The sequence below is a fragment of the Salmo trutta genome, chromosome 28 (assembly GCF_901001165.1).
Source record: "Salmo trutta chromosome 28, fSalTru1.1, whole genome shotgun sequence".
NCBI lineage: Eukaryota > Metazoa > Chordata > Actinopteri > Salmoniformes > Salmonidae > Salmo > Salmo trutta.
In genome coordinates this window covers 14,035,110-14,057,591 of record NC_042984.1, presented here as the reverse complement: position 1 = coordinate 14,057,591, position 22,482 = coordinate 14,035,110, and the positions used below count along the sequence as shown (strand labels likewise).

General features: G+C 42.1%; 1 protein-coding gene across 1 annotated transcript; it reads right to left on the bottom strand.

Moving 5' to 3' along the window:
- Positions 1 to 1,777: 1,777 nt before the first annotated feature.
- On the bottom strand, positions 1,778 to 6,725 carry LOC115165550 (insulin-like growth factor-binding protein 5). Its single transcript, XM_029718744.1, has 4 exons — positions 6,104 to 6,725; positions 5,028 to 5,062; positions 3,931 to 4,050; positions 1,778 to 3,270 (listed from the first exon to the last, which is right to left on the bottom strand). The coding sequence occupies exons 1-4, from the start codon at positions 6,432 to 6,434 to the stop codon at positions 3,157 to 3,159; spliced, it is 600 nt and encodes a 199-aa protein (XP_029574604.1). The 5' UTR covers positions 6,435 to 6,725; the 3' UTR covers positions 1,778 to 3,156.
- Positions 6,726 to 22,482: the final 15,757 nt, after the last annotated feature.

Genomic DNA, 22,482 nt, shown 5'->3' with positions numbered 1-22,482 from the left:
AATTTGCGATTTCCAACTTGTTGTGTAATGTTTATGTCCAATGGCCGATGAGCACCGATTCATTTTATCTATAATTTTTCTTCATTATTTGTCTTCATATGACAAGGATTAAAAAGGATTGCCAGTAGATTGTCTACTTGATTCATGATGATGACTGCTAGCTAAGATTTTGAAAGTATGATGTTGACATGATCAGTCCAATCAAAGCTACTGTAGATATAATGTGATTTGACGTCATTTTATCTGTGGCCAATGACTTTGAGCCTTCTTGGATGGGCACTTCTAATGTAACTCAATGGCAGCATCCGGGGGTCTTGAATGTTTGAGCTCTACCCTTAGATTTGGCAGTGATGTAGACTCCCCATGAGTGACAGAACACTGAGCCAATCACGCCGCAACTAGAGAACATTACCAACCCCTATGCTCCGTATTTTCCGCTGGCTGCCCCACCACCACAGAAAGCACTGAGCTAGGCTAAAACACCTTCATTTTGGAGCTGCCTTACTCAAGAATGCAAAAAAGAGACCATGTTGGTATGGAGGCTTTATTAAGTCACTGTCCCTAATGATGGGTCGCCACTGCCACCACCTATGGCTAAATTAGATTGAAGAGATTTTTGGGGGTTGAAATGATGTGGAAACAACGTTGATTCAACCACTATGTGCCCAGTGGAGACATGTGTGCATCCCAAATAACACCATTCCCTATTTAGTGCACTACTTTTGACCAGGGCAGAATATATAGTGCACTAGGGAATAGGGTGCCATTTGAGACGCAGACCCTCCTCTCGGTTAGCACTTCTGACATAACATCTCTCATATGCCTTGGCCACTAATAACTAGAGCATTGCACCAGCATTGCTCTTAAGTAAAATGACACGAAGGGGTGTAATAGGTATATTAGCCATATACCACAAACCCCCGAGGTGTCTTATTGCTATTATAAACTGATTACCAATGTAATTATAACAGTAAAAAGTATTTTTTTTGTCATACCCGTGGTATATACGATCTGATATACCACAACTTTCAACCAATCAGCATTCAGGGCTCGAACTACCCGGTTTATAATAGAGGATATACCACAAGCAATGTTAATGGCATAGCATTTTGATACGTCTTCCATCTGAGCACATTTTAAATTGTTGATTCTGTGCACAGAGAAAGTAGCTATAGGATGTTTCCTATATTCACTCTCCTACAAATAGCAAATGTAACCACCCTAGATACAGAAGCAGGACATGTGGTGTGATTTAACAAAGGACGCTGCTTACTTTCCTGCATCATCTTCTGCAAGACCTGCATTTCAAATGATTATGCATGGACAAATTGGATATTCTATGCTGTTTCCTTGGAAACAGGCATGTGTCCTTGTGTACTGTAAGTGCCAGAGCAAATGGTCCTTTGTATCCCCTAGACATGGTAGAAAAACTCCATCATACTGATGCCTATTCATTCTATTAATTCCTAACCTGTTGATTTATTTGTAACTTGATCTGGATGTACAGTAATTAGATCTTATTGGAGAGACAGTTATTAGATCTTAATTTCAACAGAAAACAAATACTTGAAATCAGGGCCATGATTTTAAATCAACTCTGACATAAGAGAACAAAGTGGCTAGCCAAGTAGCTACGCTGTGCTACATTTAGCTGCTACACATGTGTGGGGCATCAGACTGTGACTATGACTAAGCACCTTTGTAAAATGAATGCGATCCAATCCCAGTACAGCTACTGCACTGGTGGAGCTCACAAATAAAACACACCGTAATGCTCTTTGTTATATTAATATATGTATTTATTTATTGTTGTCCAGTTTGATATCATTAGATTTTATTTGAGGCCCCCTTACAGGCCCCCTGTGCATGGACCTAGCATCACAGCAAAGAGATTGGCACAACAAGATTGGTGAGAAATAGACATCATCTAATCACACAGTTTATCACAATTTAACGTTTTTTTTTGTGAGGACTTGGGAAAGATAAGTAACTGTAACATATTTAAACTTCATTTACGAATATGAGCATTGTAATAGGATGTGCCAAAAGCAAAACATTACCATGATACATTCCAATATTAAATGGTCAAAGTATAAATAAAATAGAAATCTTGAAGTAAAAAATCATAACAGTTGAATTGCTCAGATGTGTGTGGTGAATTTTGCTATGAGGGTGCTACTGCCGGCAAAGCACAATGTTGTCCCTAGCAATGAAATAAAATAACCTCTGTTTAAATTTTTTTTTTTTTTAAAACAGCTGACAATATAAAAATACATGGCATTGTAGTTCATTAAATAAACCAACAATTTATATATAAAATATTATATTGATGTATATAAAAATATGCTTAACAACTTCTTGAAAAGCGTAACAGCCATAAGCGTTTTTTGTCTGCCACTTCAGAACACACTGTCAACCACAAAAATCCCAAATATGTACAAACAATCAGCTTTCAGAGCAGTCGGAACGTCATTTCAACAACAATGGACTGTTTCACGTCACTATTTTTCTGACGCGATTATAGGATAAGTGTAAAATTCAAGCAGTACTACATATTCCAAAATAAATTAAATAGAAAAGGAATATTCTTATATTGTATTAATTAAATATCATAATGTCAGTGTATCTTTGGAGAGAGTATGGTGACGTAGACATGTTTTCAGACATTGTGCCACACCAACACCAGCGTAACAGTATTTCAGCCTACTGAGTCAATAACAAACACAGGCAGTGTCAGCTATCCTATAAAACAGAACATCTACAACGAACGGACGAAGCCAGGACAAGAGCCAGGGAATTCAGCTGAGATATCAGTTAGTTGAGGCAGTGAGTAACAAAGTGGTAATGTGAGCTAGGTAAGCTATAGCACATTGTCACACTGAATGATTCAGAGGACTGGTATTGTAGCTGCAAACTGTTGAACATTAAGCTGGATATTGCTACTGTAGTACTGTAGGTATGTGTCTTTGTTTAGATGTTTCTTGACTAGAGAACTGTAACCTAATTTTGGGTAATTTCCATAGGAAGTGGTTAATCCCTGGTTTCTCCTGTCGAGGCAGTGTCTAGCACAAGCTAAAGCCACCCCCTCTCCATATCCTGCTCCTCCTCCTCCTATTCCCCTCCTCTAGGCTCAAAGTTTTGGGACAGAGACCTCCCTCAATCTCCATCGCATGGTAAAGTGCCGTCTTCGCTGGCACGTGAGGACAAGGCAGTACCCAGCTCGTCCACACACCAACAGAGGCCACGCTGTATACCCTTGGAGGAACGACACTGTGTTGTGTGAGAGGAGAGAGAATGATATGTCATCATACCACAGAACTATTGTCTGCATGTCCACAGCCCAGAGGACCTGAAAGAAAAGTCTTCTTTATCCAGAGCCTCTGGCCGTGGAGACATTTTTGGACTGAACTGAATAGAGAGATAGCATGCAACTAAATAGAGAGATAGCATGCAACTAAATAGAGGGATAGCATGCAACTAAATATAGGGATAGCATGCAACTAAATAGAGGGATAGCATGCAACTAAATATAGGGATAGCATGCAACTAAATAGAGAGATAGCATGCAATTAAATAGAGAGATAGCATGCAACTAAATAGAGAGATAGAATGCAACTAAATAGAGAGATAGAATGCAACTAAATAGAGAGATAGAATGCAACTAAATAGAGGGATAGCATGCAACTAAATAGAGGGATAGCATGCAACTAAATAGAGGGATAGCATGCAACTAAATAGAGGGATAGCATGCAATTACATAGAGAGATAGAATGCAATTAAATAGAGGGATAGCATGCAACTAATTAGAGCGATAGTATGCAATTAAATAGAGGGATAGCATGCAACTCTGGATCGCATAAACACATACACAGCCAAATATACATACACAGTCAAATATTCACGTCAGCAAACATGTTGCTCTGTATCTACCTGCTTTTTCCTGTAGAAGCCCAGAGTGTCACAATTGGGGATATAGATGTCACGATCAGACAGGAAGATAGTGAGCTCAACACCACGCAGAACACTATTGAGCAGCTTACGGCAGGGTGCCTAAACAGAACAAGGATACATTGATAAATACAGTAACTACACCTTGATAAATACTATAACTGCACATTGATAAATACAGTAACTATACATTGATGAATACAGTAACTACACATTGGTCAATACGGTAACTACAGATTGATAAATACAGTAACTACACATAGATAAATAAAGTAACTACACAAGCAGAAATGCTTATTAAATGACAGAAAATGCAGAGAACCCTTAAGTAGCCTATTGAAGTAGCTACAACATGTGTGGATATCATAGTACATGTATGTCAGGGATGCAGCATGAAGCCAGAAGCTAAACATATTATATGTCACATAATACCATGTCATTATATAATATTGTTAGACAAAGGCTGTTCCTTTTCAGGTCACTGAGACAGTGGTTTGAAGCAACTGTGACTATATATATACAGTACAGTGCATTCGGGAAAGTATTCATAACATTTCTAAAAACCAGTTTTTGCTTTGACATTATGGGGTATTGTGTGTAGATTGGTGAGGGAAAAAAACGATTACATTTTAGAATAAGGCTGTAACGTAACAAAATGTGGAAAAATGTAAGGGGTCTGAATACTTTCCGAATGCACTGTATTTGTTAAATTGTAGAAACAAATTGTGTGTTGTGTTTGTGTTTTATCGCAGATCAACCTCTTCTTGTAAAGGGAAAAATCCAAGGCCACCACAGTCGAGTCTAAACTTGGCTGATTCACATCATGGCCTATTAGTTCTGCCACGCAGCTGCATACACATCATGCCCCATATGGCTGCAGAATGCTGTCACTGTATCACCCAGATACACAGCAGCTTCAGTAATAACTAACTCTCCCGGGCTCCTTCCATCATACAGTATCTATCTGTATGAATATGAACAAATTATGTAATCAGCTCTACATATTTTCTCACATTTAAGCAAGTGTGGGTAAGTGTATGTAGAAATCATTATTATCTTCATACTTGGATAAAACATACCTTTTCTATTTCACCACTATGTGAAGGATGTGGACCTATAGGAGAGAGCAGCATATTAACAATAATACATTAAATCTGGGCATTATTAGGAAACTTAACCCATCTCTGATATCATTATATAAGTTAGAAGTATTTTATTTCAAGCTGTTGCAAGACATGAATCATCAAGCATATACTGGATACCGGTGTATATTTCCCATGAGTATAGTTCCTGTAGCATGTCCTTACTAAGGGATCGCAGTGGCTTAGTCTGAACAGTAGGTGGAGAGCTTGCAATGAATAGCAGCATAATCTGAATGTGGGTGACAGCGTGACACCTCATTCTGTGCTGTCAAGAAAATGCACACGCACAGATCACAACCTCTCTTTGAAATGCATGTACAGTACCATACACATCACATGTATCATGAGGCATACCTACAAACACACATACTTACACACACTCACACACACACACATACTTACACCAGCTACTACGTACTAATATGCCTAAACAGAGCCTCACAAGTGTCTGTTTATCATAGTGTAGCCTAAATTCAATTTATTCCATGACTAATGATATGCTGCTCAAGGCAACGTTTGAGACTTCTAGTTCCAAAGTCCCTCAAATTAGATTTTGGTCACAAGTAGGATTGCAAAATTCTGGGAACTTTCAATAAATTCCATGGTTTCCTGAAATCCCGGTTGGAAATTAGGAAACCTCCAACCAGGATTCTGGAAAACCAGGGAATTTATGGAAAGTTCCCGGAATTGTGCAACCCTAGTCACATGACTCCAGAGGCACTGCAGCATAGAAATCAAGACCATGCAGCCCTTTCAAATCCATGTTTAGTGCTTGTCATGCATCTAACATTAAATGTCATACTCATATGATAATACAGTACTAGCATTTCTATTTGGTGCATGCCAACGTCACATACAATATTCACACTGATGATGAGAGATTGTGTCCTACTACGTACTACTACAGCTACCCCCTTAATAAACTAATCTGTAGTATAATTGCCCTAACACACACAACACAAAGCTGAATTGAATACTATTAGACGTGCTGGTGGTGTGTGTCTCAGTCTTACCTGTGGGGTGGGGCCTCTCCGTGGGACTGGTCCTGCTGTGCTTGGTGCAGAAGCCCCTGCCCTGCAACAGAGCCTGGAGAGGGCTGTGTTCCTGAGGAAGAGGCACGCAGCGCAGCCCCTTGGCACAGTTCATGGTGTACACACCACAGGGCTCTCCCTGGGCCAACATTGATGTACCGCCTGCCTGCCCAATATGGTCGCGGGGGCCCCGACCTGGTTCTTTACACGAGAGACAACCCTTGTAGGGTCCCAAACGGTTAGCTAGAGTCGAAGATCCGCAGTGAGCAATCAACAACAAGATAATAGTCGTTAAGTTAGAAAGGAGAGGCATTTTCTGTCCAGGTCTCAGGTTCAGCTCCACACTCTCTCTTTCTCCCTCTCTCTCTCAGTCAAATGTGGCTAATGCTATTTCTTCTCTGTTGTTTCTCCGTCTTCTTTCCGTCTCTTCAGCTTTGCTTGGTGCTTAGCCGGTTTAATCTCAAGACAGCCAGGAGTCCTCAGCAGTGCTAGAGGAGACAAACGGAGATCGAGACACAGCAAAGCAGCAGCTTTTAAAGATCTGAAAGGCGGTGATAGAGAGGGAGAGAGAGAACACAGTTATGACACCTTCAGGGGCTGGGACTCAGAGAGAGAGAGAGAGAATGGATGAGGGAGAGGGAGTAGAGCAAGAGGTGGGGGTGGATTATTTTCCTTTTGGAAATTATCAAAATCTCCCCCACCTCTTCCTTTCAATACCGCCCCCCCTCCCCCACCTCTTCCTTTCACCCCCCCCCCCATTAAACAGTATAAATTATACAACATACACGTTCTCCCCATTATACTTGGTTGTAAGACCATTCTGGTCATATTTGCCATGGTAGCTATTAAACAAAGCTATTGCATTGCATTCAACTATACGGACTGCAATATTTAGCCCTATAAGACTTGTTCTAATGCTCTGTCAACCCCGACCAGAGAAAAATATTGGATCTTGGATCTTGCAAAAGAGGCACTAAATAAAAAGATAACTTTGATAAATAAATGAAAATGACAAAAGTTGATCGAATTGCAGAGAGGATAATGAACTGTCCGTGTACAGGAGAAAGTTAAAATAACCAAACAAATAGCTTATTTTATCAGTACAATGTAATAAGGATCTACTTAGATGTGTGCCAAATGTTAGTCAAGAAAGGTTCCCAGAAGTAAACTGTGTAGAAGTGTTTTAATATAAACTGAAAGTGGATTGCCATGAAAAACATGTTTCAGCAGCTGGTGAATCTTGTTCTTACCTTGTGTAATGCATGTGCATAACTATAACCCATTGTTTTGCTCAACTTTTTCCAGATCAAACCATGTGGAATGGATTGGTATCGCTCCAACAGGGGCACTATCCCACCTCCTGACAAACTATAGTGAACGTGATCGTTGAGACCAGGGATGACAGGGCTTGATGATGGCCGGACTGGGTATTTAACACATTATACACTGAACAAAAATATAAAAGTAAAATGCAACAATATTAAAGATTAAACTGAGTTACATTTCACATAAGGAAATCAGTCAATTGAAATACACTGACCAAAAATATAAGCACAATATGGAAAGTGTTGGTCCCATGTTTCATGAGCTGAAATAAAAGATCCCAGAAATGTTCCATACGCACAAAAACATATTTCTCTCCAATGTTGTGCACAAATTTGTTTACATCCCTGCTAGTGAGCATTTATCCTTTACCAAGATAATCCATCCACCTGACAGGTGTGGCATATCAAGAAGCAGATTAAACAGAATGATCATTACCCAAGTGCACCTTGTGCTGGGGACAATAAAAGGCCACTCAAAAATGTGTAGCTTTGTCTCACAACACAGTTGGCTCTGACCAGAATAGAAAGAGGAGTGGGAGGCCCCGGTGCACAACTGAGCAAGAGGACAAGTACCAAGTACCTCCCACTCCTCTTTCTATTCTGGTTAGAGCCAGATTGCGCTGTTCTGTGAAGGGAGTAGTACACAGCGTTGTATGAGATCTTCAGTTTCTTGGCAATTTCTCACATGAAATATCTTTTTAATTTCTCAGAACAAGAATAGACTGACGAGTTTCAGAAGAAAGCGCTTTGTTTCTGTAGATTTTGAGCCTGTAATCGAACCCACAAATGCTGATGCTCCAGATACTCAACTAGTCTAAAGAAGGCCAGTTTTATTGCTTCTTTAATCACCACAACAGTCTTTTAGCTGTGCTAACATAATTGAAAAAGGGTTTTCTAATGATCAATTAGCCTTTTAAAATTATAAACTTGGATTAGCTAACACAACGTGCCATTGGAACACAGGAGTGATGGTTGCTGATAATGGGCCTCTGTACGCCTACGTAGATATTCCATAAAAAATCTGCCATTTCCAGCTGCAATAGTCATTTACAACATTAACAATGTCAATACTGTATTTCTGATCAATTTGATGTTATTTTAATGGATAAATATAATGCATTTTTTTCAAAAATAAGGGCATTTCTAAGTGACCCCAAACTTTTGAACGGTAGTGTACATACTGACCGTAATAGAGAAAGGGCTGAGGCAGGCAACAGCCAATAATGCAATCAATCTATCCATTCAACCGTTCAACATTTGCTTCACGGGCACCATCTTCAAGAGATCACTCTCCCCCATCCTGAGCCTCACAACTCTTCATATCACTTACAGTTCCATTCCATTGTTCCAGAATTCTGCCATGGCTGAAGAATCTGAATTCCATACTTCCATAATTGTGATCATAGTAGGCATAGAATAGCAATAGAGATGGGGCTATAATGCATATTACAGTACATTTTATTTGTCTTGTCCAAATACATCAAACAACAATATAATGCATAAACCAGCCTTTGCTGGAGGATCATATGATGGAGCATAGAATTAGAATGATTCAAAAGAATTAGAATGACTCTAATGAACCCATAGAATTAGAATGATTCAAAAGAATTAGAATGACTCTAATGAACCCATAGAATTAGAATGATTCAATAGAATTAGAATGACTAATGTACCATAGAATTAGATTGACTCATCTATTTCTATGGGTTAGAGCTCCAGAGGTTAAAAATCCACTCTTATCTATAGAGCATATTTTTCATAGTGTTGGGTGCAGTAGTTTGTCTGAGGTTACTACCATGGTGTAGCCTAAAGCACTTAAGTAAAAATACTTTACATTTCTACTTAAGTAGTTTTTAGGGGGTATCTGTACTTTACTATTTATATTTTTGACAACTTTTACTTTTGCTCCACACATTTCTAAAGAAAATATCCACTACATTTCTAAAGAAAATATGTACTTTTTACTCCCATGCATTTTCCCTGACACCCAAAAGTACTCGTTACATTTCAAATGCTCAGGCAGAACCGCAATATGGTCCAATTCACACACCTGTCAATATAATGTGTTGTCATCCCTACTGCTTCTTATCTGTTGGACTCACTAAACACAAATTCTGTGTTTCTAAATTATATAAAAAAATATATTGTGCCGTCTGGTTTGCTTAATATCAGGAATTTGATGTATAGTATTTACTTTTATTTTGTGCTTTTACTCAACTATGACAATTGAGTACTTTTTCTACCACTGTACTTAAGTACATTTAAAACCAAATACTTTTAGACTTTTACTCAAGTAGTATTTTACTAGGTTACTTTTACTTTAGTCATTGTCTATTAAGGTATCTTTACCTTTATGATAATTGAGTACTTTTCCACCACTGCCATGGAGGAGACTCCTGTAAGGACAAGATTCTGTGTTTATATACTGTTGTCACGAGGCAACATGAACATTATGACATCATTTCAGAGAGCATAAAACAGGATTTAGAAAGATGTCAATAGTTCCGGAACCCCAATGGTGAAAACCTGTTTAGTCGTCAGCCGCCTGGTGTTCTTATTAGGGATGATTGATCTTGGCACTAAGAGCAGAAATCACCTGCAGTCTTATGTTCCCATCAGTGAGCTACAACAGCTACAGCCCTAGCTAGTCTGTTTCCACATGTTTTGTCAGGAGAATCCAAGAGACACGCCAGACCAATGGGGGCTCTCTTTTTCCACACTCCCTGGATTACTCATTTTTCCTCTGTACACAGACTGACAGACAGACCTATTATTTTTCATTATAGATCACATTTTATGTTTTTGATATGGAATTGGTTTAATTGGTTTAACAGATTGTCAGTCTCTCTCATGGCTTGCTTTGATTGACTCACTGTTGTGCTCACCGTCGCCGGTCTACTAACCACCGTCCCTGGCAACCATCATTACGCACACCTGGATATCATTATTTCCTTGATTACTCTCCCTTTATTTAGCCCTCAGTAGCCATCGTTCACTAGGTAGTATTGTTTTGTTTCACGTTCTGTACGCTTTTCTTGTTCCGCATTTATTCATTTTTAAACTCACCTTCTGCACCTGCTTTCTGACTTCCGTTGTTGTATGTAACAGTCACTAGGAAGCGCTATACTTCTGCAAAGTTTTTCTACTGTAGTTTTTTGGAGTCTTACCTAATGAACACAAGTGCATTTTCTAAATGAATTAATGAGATACTGGACAAAAGGTAAGCATTTCACAAGAATAGGGGTATGCTAGAGCAGTGCCTACACAGCAAGGTGGCTAGTAGCTAGTGAATCTGTGTGTCTGATGTGAGCAGCTAGCTTGCCAGAAGATACCCGCCCTACCTTTACACTTGTTCACACTGAGCTGCACTGGGGTCAGAACGCAATCATGGTTACATCCCTCAATGCAGGGATGGGATATGCCACTATACTTCAAATTTTGCGGTTATCCACACTGCTCCATTTTCTTTCCTAGAAAACTTCCCTTTTTGTCCTCATGCTGAGTAGTGGTTGCCACTGCAGCCATTTTGGAATGGCACATCGCGTAGAACAACAAAGGTGCTGATTGGCTGACGCTGCCATTCCAAACATGTTTGGCCTGTCAAATGACAGCAACAGAATTGGCAAGAGCATTACAGAGCTGGGACCACCATTTAAAAAAAAATAAAAAAATTTAGGCTAATGCATCAATATACCGTCTCAGCAAAAACAGGGTTTCTCTCCAAGCTGTGTGCACTTGTCTGGGGACAAGGTTATGCCTACCAAGCATGTCGATTAATTAAACTGTCACATGACAGCGAGGCAGACTGGCAAGTGGTAGTTTTCATGTGGTCAATCTGCGTGCTTTGGTTTCTTCAGAAACACGATTTCGGCCTTAAAGTACAGTTCCTCAAATCAATATGCCGTCTCATTAAAAACAGGGTTGTCCTATGAAAAGATGGTTAGATGGACTTCTGTGACCCAAATGGCACCCTATTTTTCTATATACATTTTAGTAATTTAGCAGAAGCTCTTACCCAGAGCAACTTAAATATATATATTTTAACTAGGCAAGTCAGTTAAGAACAAATTTTTCCATGATGTGCCATTCGTGCAGCCAAAGATTTATCCAATGACCACTCTACCAGATCTTTTTCACATTTAAAGGGAATTTCAATATTATGTGCATTTAAACAGTAAATATTTTGGTTCTCCCGATCATTCATTTTGAAACGTTGGGGATTACACACAATATGAGAGAGGGTTCTCTCTACATACCATCATTCATGGTCATGCCCAAGATTGCTTTTCCATCCATCCTCAGTAATCTTATCCTCTTGGCATCTTATTGCTGACAATTTTCTAAACATCATATTAAATTCCCTCTGAGAGCCCCCTGCTGTCTCTGTTCATCAATGTGAAGCCACTACCTCAAAAATGTCCCTGTGTGTGAGGGAGGGAGGGTTAGTGACCCAGCCCAGTGGTGGGCATCGCTTGCTGAAGGTCTCTGCTGCTTGAGATGCAGTTGTTATTCAACTGAGTCAGAGAATATTGCTCTGCATTTATTCAGGTGATGTGCTCATATCTAGGCTAGGGCTATAACCTAGCCTGACTAACAGCTCCCTCCTCTCTGTCATACAATCCAGTTTGCACAAAGTGTCCTAGTGATTTAGCACAGGAAAGCCTGCTAGCATTCTGTCGTAAATTAGAGGATGGGAGAAGGGTTGCAGCACGGTAATTTATGAGACTGAATGTGGAAGCGAAAGTGAGGCAGGCAGGAGGAGTAGTGGCATGTATTCTTCTAGTGGCAAGTTGGGCAAGCTTGATGGACTTCCTCTCCTGGGTTTTAGAGTTGGAAACTAAACATTATCCAGCTATCCTGCCTGGCCCTAGGCTGTGCACACAAACCTCTACCAAGATCTCAAGGAATGGGTAGTCACTGGTTTCTTTTCATTCCGGTGTAGTGGAAAAGAGCCACACAGCAGCTCAAACTTGTGGTTACACTTAAAATTAGGTATACTTTAAGGATAAAGGTTTTATACGTAGTTGATAATTATGGATAGTTTATATGTTAGGCCTACATATAACCTCTTTATAAATCCTTTTAAGTATGTAAAGTGTTACCATAATAGTCCTATAGCCTCCTGCAAGGATTTGCAATGCCTGCAAGTATTCACAACTGATTTGCAACTTATGTTGCAAACTTAGCTTACTATGAGAATATTAACAGTGCAGTGTACTGTAATTATATGCACAATTTATGCATAAAGCCTTTCTCAGTAGCGTCAGGGCTGACAGTTTGTTGAAGGTGATGTTCCTCACATTCCTGACCAATGTGAGATGTGTACTTGTGCGAGATGGAGGCCATTTTCCAAGCAAGTTTCTCAGAACCTGAACCCCCTTCATCAAAGAAAAGGGTAACACAATAATTCTCACACGCGATTCACAGTTGGAATCTGATAGCTATCTGCAGGTAAGATTAAATTAGTTTGACATTAGAAGTTTAGAGTGACCATTAAAGAACTCCACATCCATACTTTGTGATGCCGTTATCAATTCTCCGTCGTCATGACGCACATCCTGTAAAATTCCCCCAGATCTGGACAGTACGGGAGCTTTCTTTCCCATAAAGGTCATGTTCCTGTCAGAATATGCGTCACTGGAATCTTCATGTTTCCTCATTCCGCTTTCACAAGTGATTCATTTCACCTCTGTCAGACACTGCCCCTGTGTACTCAAATCTAGGCTTATCTGTCCTCTGCGATTCTAGAAGAAGAACATCTTTGATCTGTGGCATTCCACTTATTTCAACAGATTTATTTGAATTCCAATCGATTCAAACTCCATTCCTATTTCATCAGCCTATCTAAGCCCAGGTGCATCTGTGAATCTTTCATTCAGACATGTATAACCTTTTAAAGTACCTTCTACTAATGTAGTCAGTAGAACCTGTCAAGTGCAGTACAGCCAGTACAGTAAAAGCCTACAGATTGAACTGAACTGGGACTACATAGGAAAGAAGGAGAATGAGCCCTGGACTTTAACTTAGGGAAACCAAAGGAGTTTCAGACTGTGAATACTCATGCGGGATCCAGGCCAGAATCTGGGTTTAAATAGTAATTGTTTTAAACATGTGCTTGAGCTTGCCTAAAGTGCCGGATAGGCGGGATTTGCACTTTTGGGACTATCGTGTTGGTTTTGTTGTGGGATGCAAGCTCAATCCATCACAGCTGAAGCATTATTTGAACCCAGGTAGGTCTGTGTGGAAGAGGTGTTACTGTATGTGTGCCTGAGAGAGGGAAAGAGTTGCACAGGTTAGCAGCCAGAGACACAGGAGGACTACCCCCCTCCTGTATGGGCTGGATCACCTTTCACCTAATTTTGCTTGGCTTTGTCCTGCCGGCCACTGGCTCTAATTGTAGCTGTGGTTCTGGCTCTCCCTGGCTGGCTGGCTGAGAGGGCAGAGTGGGTTGGTTACCCAGGGCAGTGGGGACGCTGGGGAGGCGGTCGGGCTGTCCAGCTGTAGACAGCTAGGTAGGGCCAGCCAGGCTGTGTGTGTGTGAGGGAGAGAGAGGGAGAGAAAGGCTGGGGTTGGAAAGTCAATGATTTAATAGCAGCTCCTGACAGTAGTTTTCCATTTAAAATTGTGACTCTCACAGTAACTGTTGACTGTTTGATTTTCTGTTAGGCCAGTACATCTCATTACTTCACAATCTAATTGTGAAACATCAGCATTGTGGCACACCTGGGCCGCTCCCGAGGACTGTGAGCTCTCGTTCTCCTTTGCCAACGTAAGACATTTAAGCGTGTTAACCCTCGCAAGGCTGCCGGTCCAGACGGCATCCCTAGCTGCGTACTCAGAGCATGCTCAGACCAGCTAGCTGGCGTGTTTACGGACATATTCAGTCTCTCCCTATCCCAGTCTGTCCCCACTTTCTTCAAGATGTCCACCATTGTTCCTGTCCCCAAGAAGGCGTAGGTAACTGAACTAAATTTCTATCGCCCCGTAGCACTCACTTCTGTCATCATGAAGTGCTTTGAGAGGCTAGTTAAGGATCATATCACCTCCACCTTACCCGACACCCTAGACCCACTGCCACAGTAGAGAAGGAGAAAAGCTTCAAGTTCTTCAGAGTACATACCACTGACAATCTGAAGTGTTCCATCTACACACAGTGTGGTGAAGAAGGCGCAACAGCTCCTCTTCAACCACAGGAGGCTGAAGAACTTTGGCTTGGCCCCTAAGACCCTCACAAACTTTTACAGATGCACAATTGAGAGTATCCTGTCAAGGCTGTATCACAGCCTAGTACAGCAACTGCACCGTCCGCAACCGCAGAGCTCTCCAGAGGGTGGTGCGGTCTGCCCACGCATCAGCGGGGACCCACTGCCAGCCCTCCAGGACATCTACAGCACTCGGTGTCACAGGAAGTCCAAGAAAATCATCAAGGATGTCAGCCACCCGAGCCACGGCCTGTTCAGGTCAGTACAAGTGCATCACAGTTGTGACGAGAGACTGAAAAACAGCTTCGATCTCAAGTCCATCAAACTGTTAAATAGCCATCACTAGCCGGCCTCCCACCAGTATCATGTCCTGAACTTAGTCACTGTCCCTAGCTGGCTACCGCCTGGTTACTCAACCCTGCACCTTAGAGACTGCTGCCCTATGTACATTGCCATGGAACACTGGTCACTTTACATACTGTTTTACCCATTTCATGTATATACTGTATTCCAGTCAAGGCCATGCTATTCAGCTATTGCTGTACATATACTATGTATTCTTCAGATATACTACATATTCTATCCACATACTGTCCATAATTTATATACATCCCATCACATATACTTTTTTTTTTGTGTGTGTGTGTGTGTGTATATATAATATACACACACTGTATGTGGACACCCAATTCAAATTAGTGGATTTGACTATTTCGCCACACCCGTTGATGACAGGTGTATATAGTTGAGCACACAGCGACGCTATCTCCATAGACAAACATTGGCAGTAGAATGGCCCGTACTGAAGAGTTCAGTGACTTTCAAAATGGCACCATCATAAGATGCCACCTTTCCAACAAGTCAGTTCGTCAAATTGCTGCCCCAGTCAACTATGAGGGCTGTTATTCTGAAGTGGAAACTTCTAGGAGCAACAACAGCTCAGCCGCGAAGTGGTAGGCCACACAAGCTCACAGAATGGGACCATTGAGTGCTGAAGCGTGTAGCGCATAAAAATCGTCTGTCCTCGGTTGCAACACTTACTACCAAGTTCCAAACTGCCTCTGGAAACATTGTCAGCACAAGAACTGTTCGTGGGGAGCTTCATGAAATGGGTTTCCGTGGCCGAGCAGCCGCTTACAAGCCTAAGATCACCATGCGCAATGCCAAGAGTTGGCTGGAGTGGTGTAAAGCTCTCCGCCATTGGACTCTGGAGCAGTGGAAACACGTTCTCTGGAGTGCTGAATCACGCTTCACCATCTGGCAGTCCGACTGACGTATCTGGGTTTGGCGGATGCCAGAAGAACGCTAGTGCCAACTGTAACGTTTGGTGGAGGAGGAATAATTGTCTGGGGCTGTTTTTCATGGTTCGGGTTAGGCCCCTTAGTTCCAGTGAAAGGAAATCTTACCATTACAATGACATTCTAGATTCTGTGCTTCCACAGAATTGGGAAGGCCCTTTCCTGTTTCAACATGACAATGCACAAAGTGAGGTACACACAGAAAAGGTTTGTTGAGATTGGTGTGGAAAAACATGACTGGCCTGCACAGAGCCCTGACCTCAACCCCATCGAACACCTTTGTGATGAATCGGAACGTCGACTGCGAGCCAGGCCTAATCGCCCAACGTCAGTGCCCAACCTCACAAATGCTCTTGTGGCTGAATTTAAGCAAGTCCCCGCAGCAATGTTCCAACACCTAGTTGAAAGCCTTCCCAGAAGAGTGGAGGCTGTTATAGCAGCAAAGGTGGCACCAACTCTATGTTAATGCCCATGATTTGGGAATGAAATGTTCGACAAGCAGGTGTCCACATACGTGTGTGTATATGTATGTATATGTATATATTCAAGGGTTTTTCTTTATTTGTAATATTTCATTTAACTAGGCTTAGTTAAGAACAAATTCTTATTTTCAATAATAGCCAAATAGATCATGGGAGAGTTATGAATGGTGGACAAACAGGGGATGATTGTAACGAGGGAATAAATTAAAAGGATGTTAATTATAATTTATAGTACAGTACTGCATAAAAATAAATCAAACGAACTGATATGCACCCATATCTGCCTTGTTTAGGGGCAGAACAAAGATTTTTGACATTGTTAGCTCGGGGATTCGATCTTGCAACCTTTCGGTTATTAGTCCAACGCTCTAACCACTAGGCTACCTGCCACTCCAAATAATAGTGAAGACATCAAAACTATGAAATAACACATGGAATCATGTAGTAACCAAAAAAGTGTAAAACAAATCAAAATATATTTGAGATTCTTCAAAGTAGCCACCCTTTGCCTTGACAGCTTTGCACAATTTTGGCATTCTTTCAACCAGCTTCATGAGGGATGCTTTTCCAACAGTCTTGAAGGTGATCCCACATATGCTCAGCACTTGTTGGCAGCTTTTCCTTCACTCTGCGGTCCAACTCATCCAAAACCATGTCAATTGGGTTGAGGTCAGGTGATTGTGGAGACCAGGTCATCTGATGCAGCACTCATCACTCTCCTCCTTGGTCAAATAGCCCTTACACAGCCTGGAGGTGTGTTTAGGGTGATTGTCCTGTTGAAAACAAATGATAGTCCCACTAAGCGCAAACCAGATGGGATGGCGTATCACTGCAGAATGCTCTGGTATCCATGCTTGTTAAGTGTGCCTTGAATTCTAAATAAATCACTGACAGTGTCACCAGCAAAGTACCCCCATACCATCACACCTCCTCCATTCTTCACAGTGGGAACCATTTACATTTTAGTCATTTAGCAGACACTCTTATCCAGAGCAACTTACAGTAGTGAATGCATATATTTCATGCATTTTTTTTGTACTGGCCCCCCATGGGAATCAAACCCACAACCCTGGCGTTGCACACACCATGCTGGCGTTGCAAACACTATGCTCTACCAACTGAGCCACAGGGAAGACTGAACCACACATGCAGAGATCATCTGTTCACCTACTCTGTGTCTCACAAAGACAAGGCAACCAAAAATCACACATTTGGACTCATCAGACCAAAGGACAGATTTCCACCGGTCTAATGTCCATTGCTTGTGTTTCCGTCTCCTCTGAACAGTTGACTGTTGAGATGTCTATTACCTGAACTCCGTGAAGCATTTATTTGGGCTGCAATTTCTGAGGCTGGTAACTCTAGTGAACTTATCCTCTGCAGCAGAGGTTACTCTGGGTCTTCCTTTCCAATGGCGGTCCTCATGAGAAACAGTTTCATCATAGCACTTGATGGTTTTTGCGACTGCACTTGAAGAAACCATCAAAGTTCTTGAAATGTTTCGGATTGACCGGCCTTTCTTGCCTTAAAGTAATGATGGACTGTTGTTTCTCTTTGCTTATTTGAGCTGTTCTTGCCACAATATGGACTTGGTATTTTACCAAATAGAGCTATCTTCTTTATACCACCCCTACCATTTCACAACACAACTGATTGGCTTAAACGCATTAAGAAGGAAAGAAATTCCACAAATTAACTTTTGACAAGGCACACCTGGTAATTGAAATGCATTCCAGGTGACTACCTCATGAAGCTGGTTGAGAGAATGACAAGAGTGTGCAAAGCTGTCATCAAGGCAAAGGGTGTTTTATTTATTTTATTATTCCATATGTGTTATTTGATGTCTTCACTATTATTCTACAATGTAGAAAATAGTCAAAATAAAGAAACCCTGGAATGAGTAGGTGTGTCCAAACTTTTGACTGGTACTATATATATGTGTGTGTGTGTGTGTGTGTGTGTGTGTGTGTGTGTGTGTGTGTATACCACCTCGTCCAACATCTCATTTATGTAGTATATACAGCGCATTCTGAAAATATTCTGACCCCTTGACCATTTTACAGCCAAGACAACACAGGAGTGGCTTCAGGTCAAGTCTCTGAATGTCCTTGAGTGGCCCAACCAGAGCCCGGACTTGAACCCAATCAGATATCACTGGAGAGACCTGAAAATAGCTGTGCAGCAACGCTCCCCATCCAACCTAGTAAGTACCGAGTAAAGGGTCTGAATACTTATGTAAATGTGTTATTTCAGTGTTTTATTTTTAATACATTTGCAAAAAAATCTGAACTTGTTTTTGCTTTGTCATTATGGGGTACTGTGTTTAGATTGATGAGAATAAAAAAAAAATCCGTTTTAGAATAAGGCTGTAAATGTAACAAAATGTTGAAAAAGTCAAGGAGTTTGAATGCGCTGTATGTACTCCGGACTCGAACATTACTCGTCCTAATATTTATATCTTTCTTAATTCCATTATTTTTCTTTTAGATTTGTGGTTATTGTTGTGTTTTGTTAGATATTACTGCACTGTTGGAGCTAGGAACACAAGCATTTCGCTACACCCGCAATAGCATAAATATCTGTATGCAACCAATACAATTTTATTTGATATGATTTTGATGTCTGGCAGCATCGTCCACTGTGATGATGCCCTCTTCCCTATCTATAGGTTGTACAATGGAAACCCTGTGGGCCAGCAATTTGGACCCAAATTCAACCATGGTGACATGATCGGCTGTGGAATATACACTGAGTGTATAAAACATTGTTACTCAGTGTACTGTGATACCACCGAGGCAGCGTTGACCACAGTCTGTTTCACTAAGAGGAGAGTTGCTCCTTGCTTTTAGCCACATTCCACAAATCAATAAATGTGGGCTTAACTTCAGATAAGTGATACATTTGTGTGTGTGTGCGCGTCTGTCTCTAGTATCAACATCTGTAACCTGGATGATTTGAATCTCTCTGTATTATAGATGACGGTGGTCTGATCTCTGTACCCAAAACCCAAACACAGCCCAGGATGTTACTCTTAACTTTCCTAAACACTGCTGGGAAACTGACAGAGACAACAGCAAACATCCATCCTGACCCCTGCTACTCTTTCACCTTAGCACACAAATACACACATGCATGCAGAAAGATTCCAGCTAACAACATCAGTGGTGGTCCCAGTGGTGGTCCCGGTAGTGATCTCAGTAGTGGTCCCGGTAGTGATCTCAGTAGTGGTCCCGGTAGTTATCCCGGTAGTGGTCCCGGTAGTTATCCCGGTAGTGATCTCGGTAGTTATCCCGGTAGTGATCTCAGTAGTGGTCCCGGTAGTGATCTCAGTAGTGGTCCCGGTAGTGATCTCAGTAGTGGTCCCGGTAGTGATCTCAGTAGTGGTCCCGGTAGTTATCCCGGTAATGGTCCCGGTAGTGATCTCAGTAGTGGTCCTGGTGGTTATCCTGGTAGTGGTCTCAGTAGTGGTCATCTTGGTGGTGGTCCCGGTAGCATCGGAGGGCATCTTCCCAGTCATCAAGATGCACTCCCTGGGGGAGGTGGTGAGACTGGACCTCCAGGCAGAGTGGGACATGGAGGAAGTGAGGCTGGACCTCCAGGCAGAGTGGGACATGGAGGAAGTGAGACTGGACCTCCAGGCAGAGTGGGACATGGAGGAAGTGAGATTGGACCTCCAGGCAGAGTGGGACATGGAGGAGGATGACAGAGTCATGATGATGGACAGCCACGAGGCACGGTAAAGTCACCGGCACGGTAAAGTCACCGGCACGGTAAAGACAAATACAGAACCGTGTCCTCTGTCATACCCGCACTTCCTTTTTATAAATGGGTTGTGGAAAAGCTTACATAGCCAACAGAGGACAGACATATGAAAAACACAACCAGCACTCGCAAATTAAGTATAGGGAAGTGGTTACAGGGATGGGAATTTGGGAAGAGGGTCTGTTACTGGTTGTGGATACAGGGATGGGGATTTGGGAAGAGAGAGTGTTACTACAAATGGTTACAGGGATGGAGATTTGGGAAGAGGGTCTGTTACTGAAAGTGGTTACAGGGATAGGGATTTGGAAAGAGGTTTAGCCCCGATTATGACTCCCCCTCCTTTCCCTAGCTTCTTGACTCCAGAAAACCTTGTTGGTTTACTGTAAAACTGTGGACAACTGAGATCACTACCGGGACCACTACTGAGATCACTACCGGGACCACCACTGAGATCACTACCGGGACCACCACTGAGATCACTACCGGGACCACTACTGAGATCACCACCGGGACCACTACTGAGATCACTACCGAGATCACTACCGGGACCACTACTGAGATCACCACCAAGACCACTACCGAGATCACTACCGAGATCACTACCGAGATCACCACCGGGACCACTACTGAGATCACTACCAAGACCACCTGGAACACACACACGGAGGTCGAATGAATGCATACGCACACACAGACACACACAGTCTTGTACAACTACCCAGTAGTGGTCCCGGTGGTTAACACACAATTCAGTCCCATTCAAAATCCTATTTTCCCTAAACCTAACCTGTACCTTAACCCTAACCTTAAGCCTAACCCCGAAACCTAACCCTAGCTTCTAAACCTAATTCCAACCTTAACCCTAAACCCCCTAGAAATATCATTTGACCTTGTGGGGACTAACAAAATGTCTCCAGTTGGTCAAATTTTTGTTTTTTTACTATTAATAATCACACACACACACACACACACACACACAGATTGCGTGACAGTAATGTGTTCAGTCACATCTCATGACATCTCCAGTCAAGACGACTGAAACTGACACCATCATCAGTCAGTAGTGAAGGTAGACTGAAACTGACACCATCATCAGTCAGTAGTGAAGGTAGACTGAGGTCATAAAAGAGCGTTGCTGGTTAAAGACAAATTAACTCTGGGCTCTGCTTTCCTGGACTGAAAGCTGGCAGGGGCACGGAAGGGGATGGTGCCAGCCAAGGCCTGGCAGCTCACCAGGTTGTAAAAATACAATAAGGGGAGTAATGGGACTCCAAGGAATCTTTTACTCCGTCTCATGTGGCCGGAGGTTTTCACAGCTGGGGTGCTCGGCATTGTGTGTGTTTGTGTGTGGGTCCTGCAGGCGGCCATTTTGTTTAGTTATTTTTTTTTCACACTTCAGGAGCAACTGAGTAGAGTAGCCGTCGTCAGCATGGTGAGTGGAGTGGAGGAGTAGAGTAGCTGTCACCAGCATGGTGAGTGGAGTGGAGTAGCCATCGCCAGCACGGTGAGTAGAGTAGAATGGAGGAGAGGAGTAGTGTAGAGGAGTAGAGTAGCCGTCGACAGCATGGTGTGGAGAAGTAGAGTAGACTGGAGGAGTGGAGTTGAGTAGAGAGGAGGCGTAGAGTAGCCGTCACCAGCATGGTGAGGAGAGGGTGATGATGGTGAGGCTGATGATGCTGGAAACAGATAAGAGCGAGATTTGACTCAAGGACTTTAGAAGGGGATCTGAGACAGAGGACAGTACAGTGATTCTCTTCACAGGGTGACTAGTACAGTAGAGCTGATTCTGAATCTGAACAGACCAGGGTTCAAATATTATTTGTTTCCTTTCAAATGCTTCAAGCTGCACTTGACAAAGCTAGCTTGTCTGGCACAATGGGACTAATGAAGTAGTCCCAAAAGTGCAAGTCCCACCCATCTGGCTCTCCAAATAACCTACTAGGAGTATCAAGGCGATAGAGTTGCATTTTAATAGCCCTGGGTGGATCTCTCAGTGGGTTTTGGTTTCAACATTCAGCAAATGAAAACCAATACTTCAACCTTGTTTTGTCTTTTTTGGTGAGAACCAAACCTCTCTCTCCAAAAAAAACATGGCTAGGCCCATAGTCTTCTAAACAGTGTGTGTGTGTGTTTCCCTCCCCGTCATGTCGTGTCTCCGTTGATGGAGAGTATTAATCTGATGTGTAGTTAATGAAAAGCAATGCAAATATTACACCTCTTTCACTGTAACTATGCAACAGTGCTTTCCAGTGAAAGTTTCCGATGACATAGCTATACAGTTTGAATCGTGGG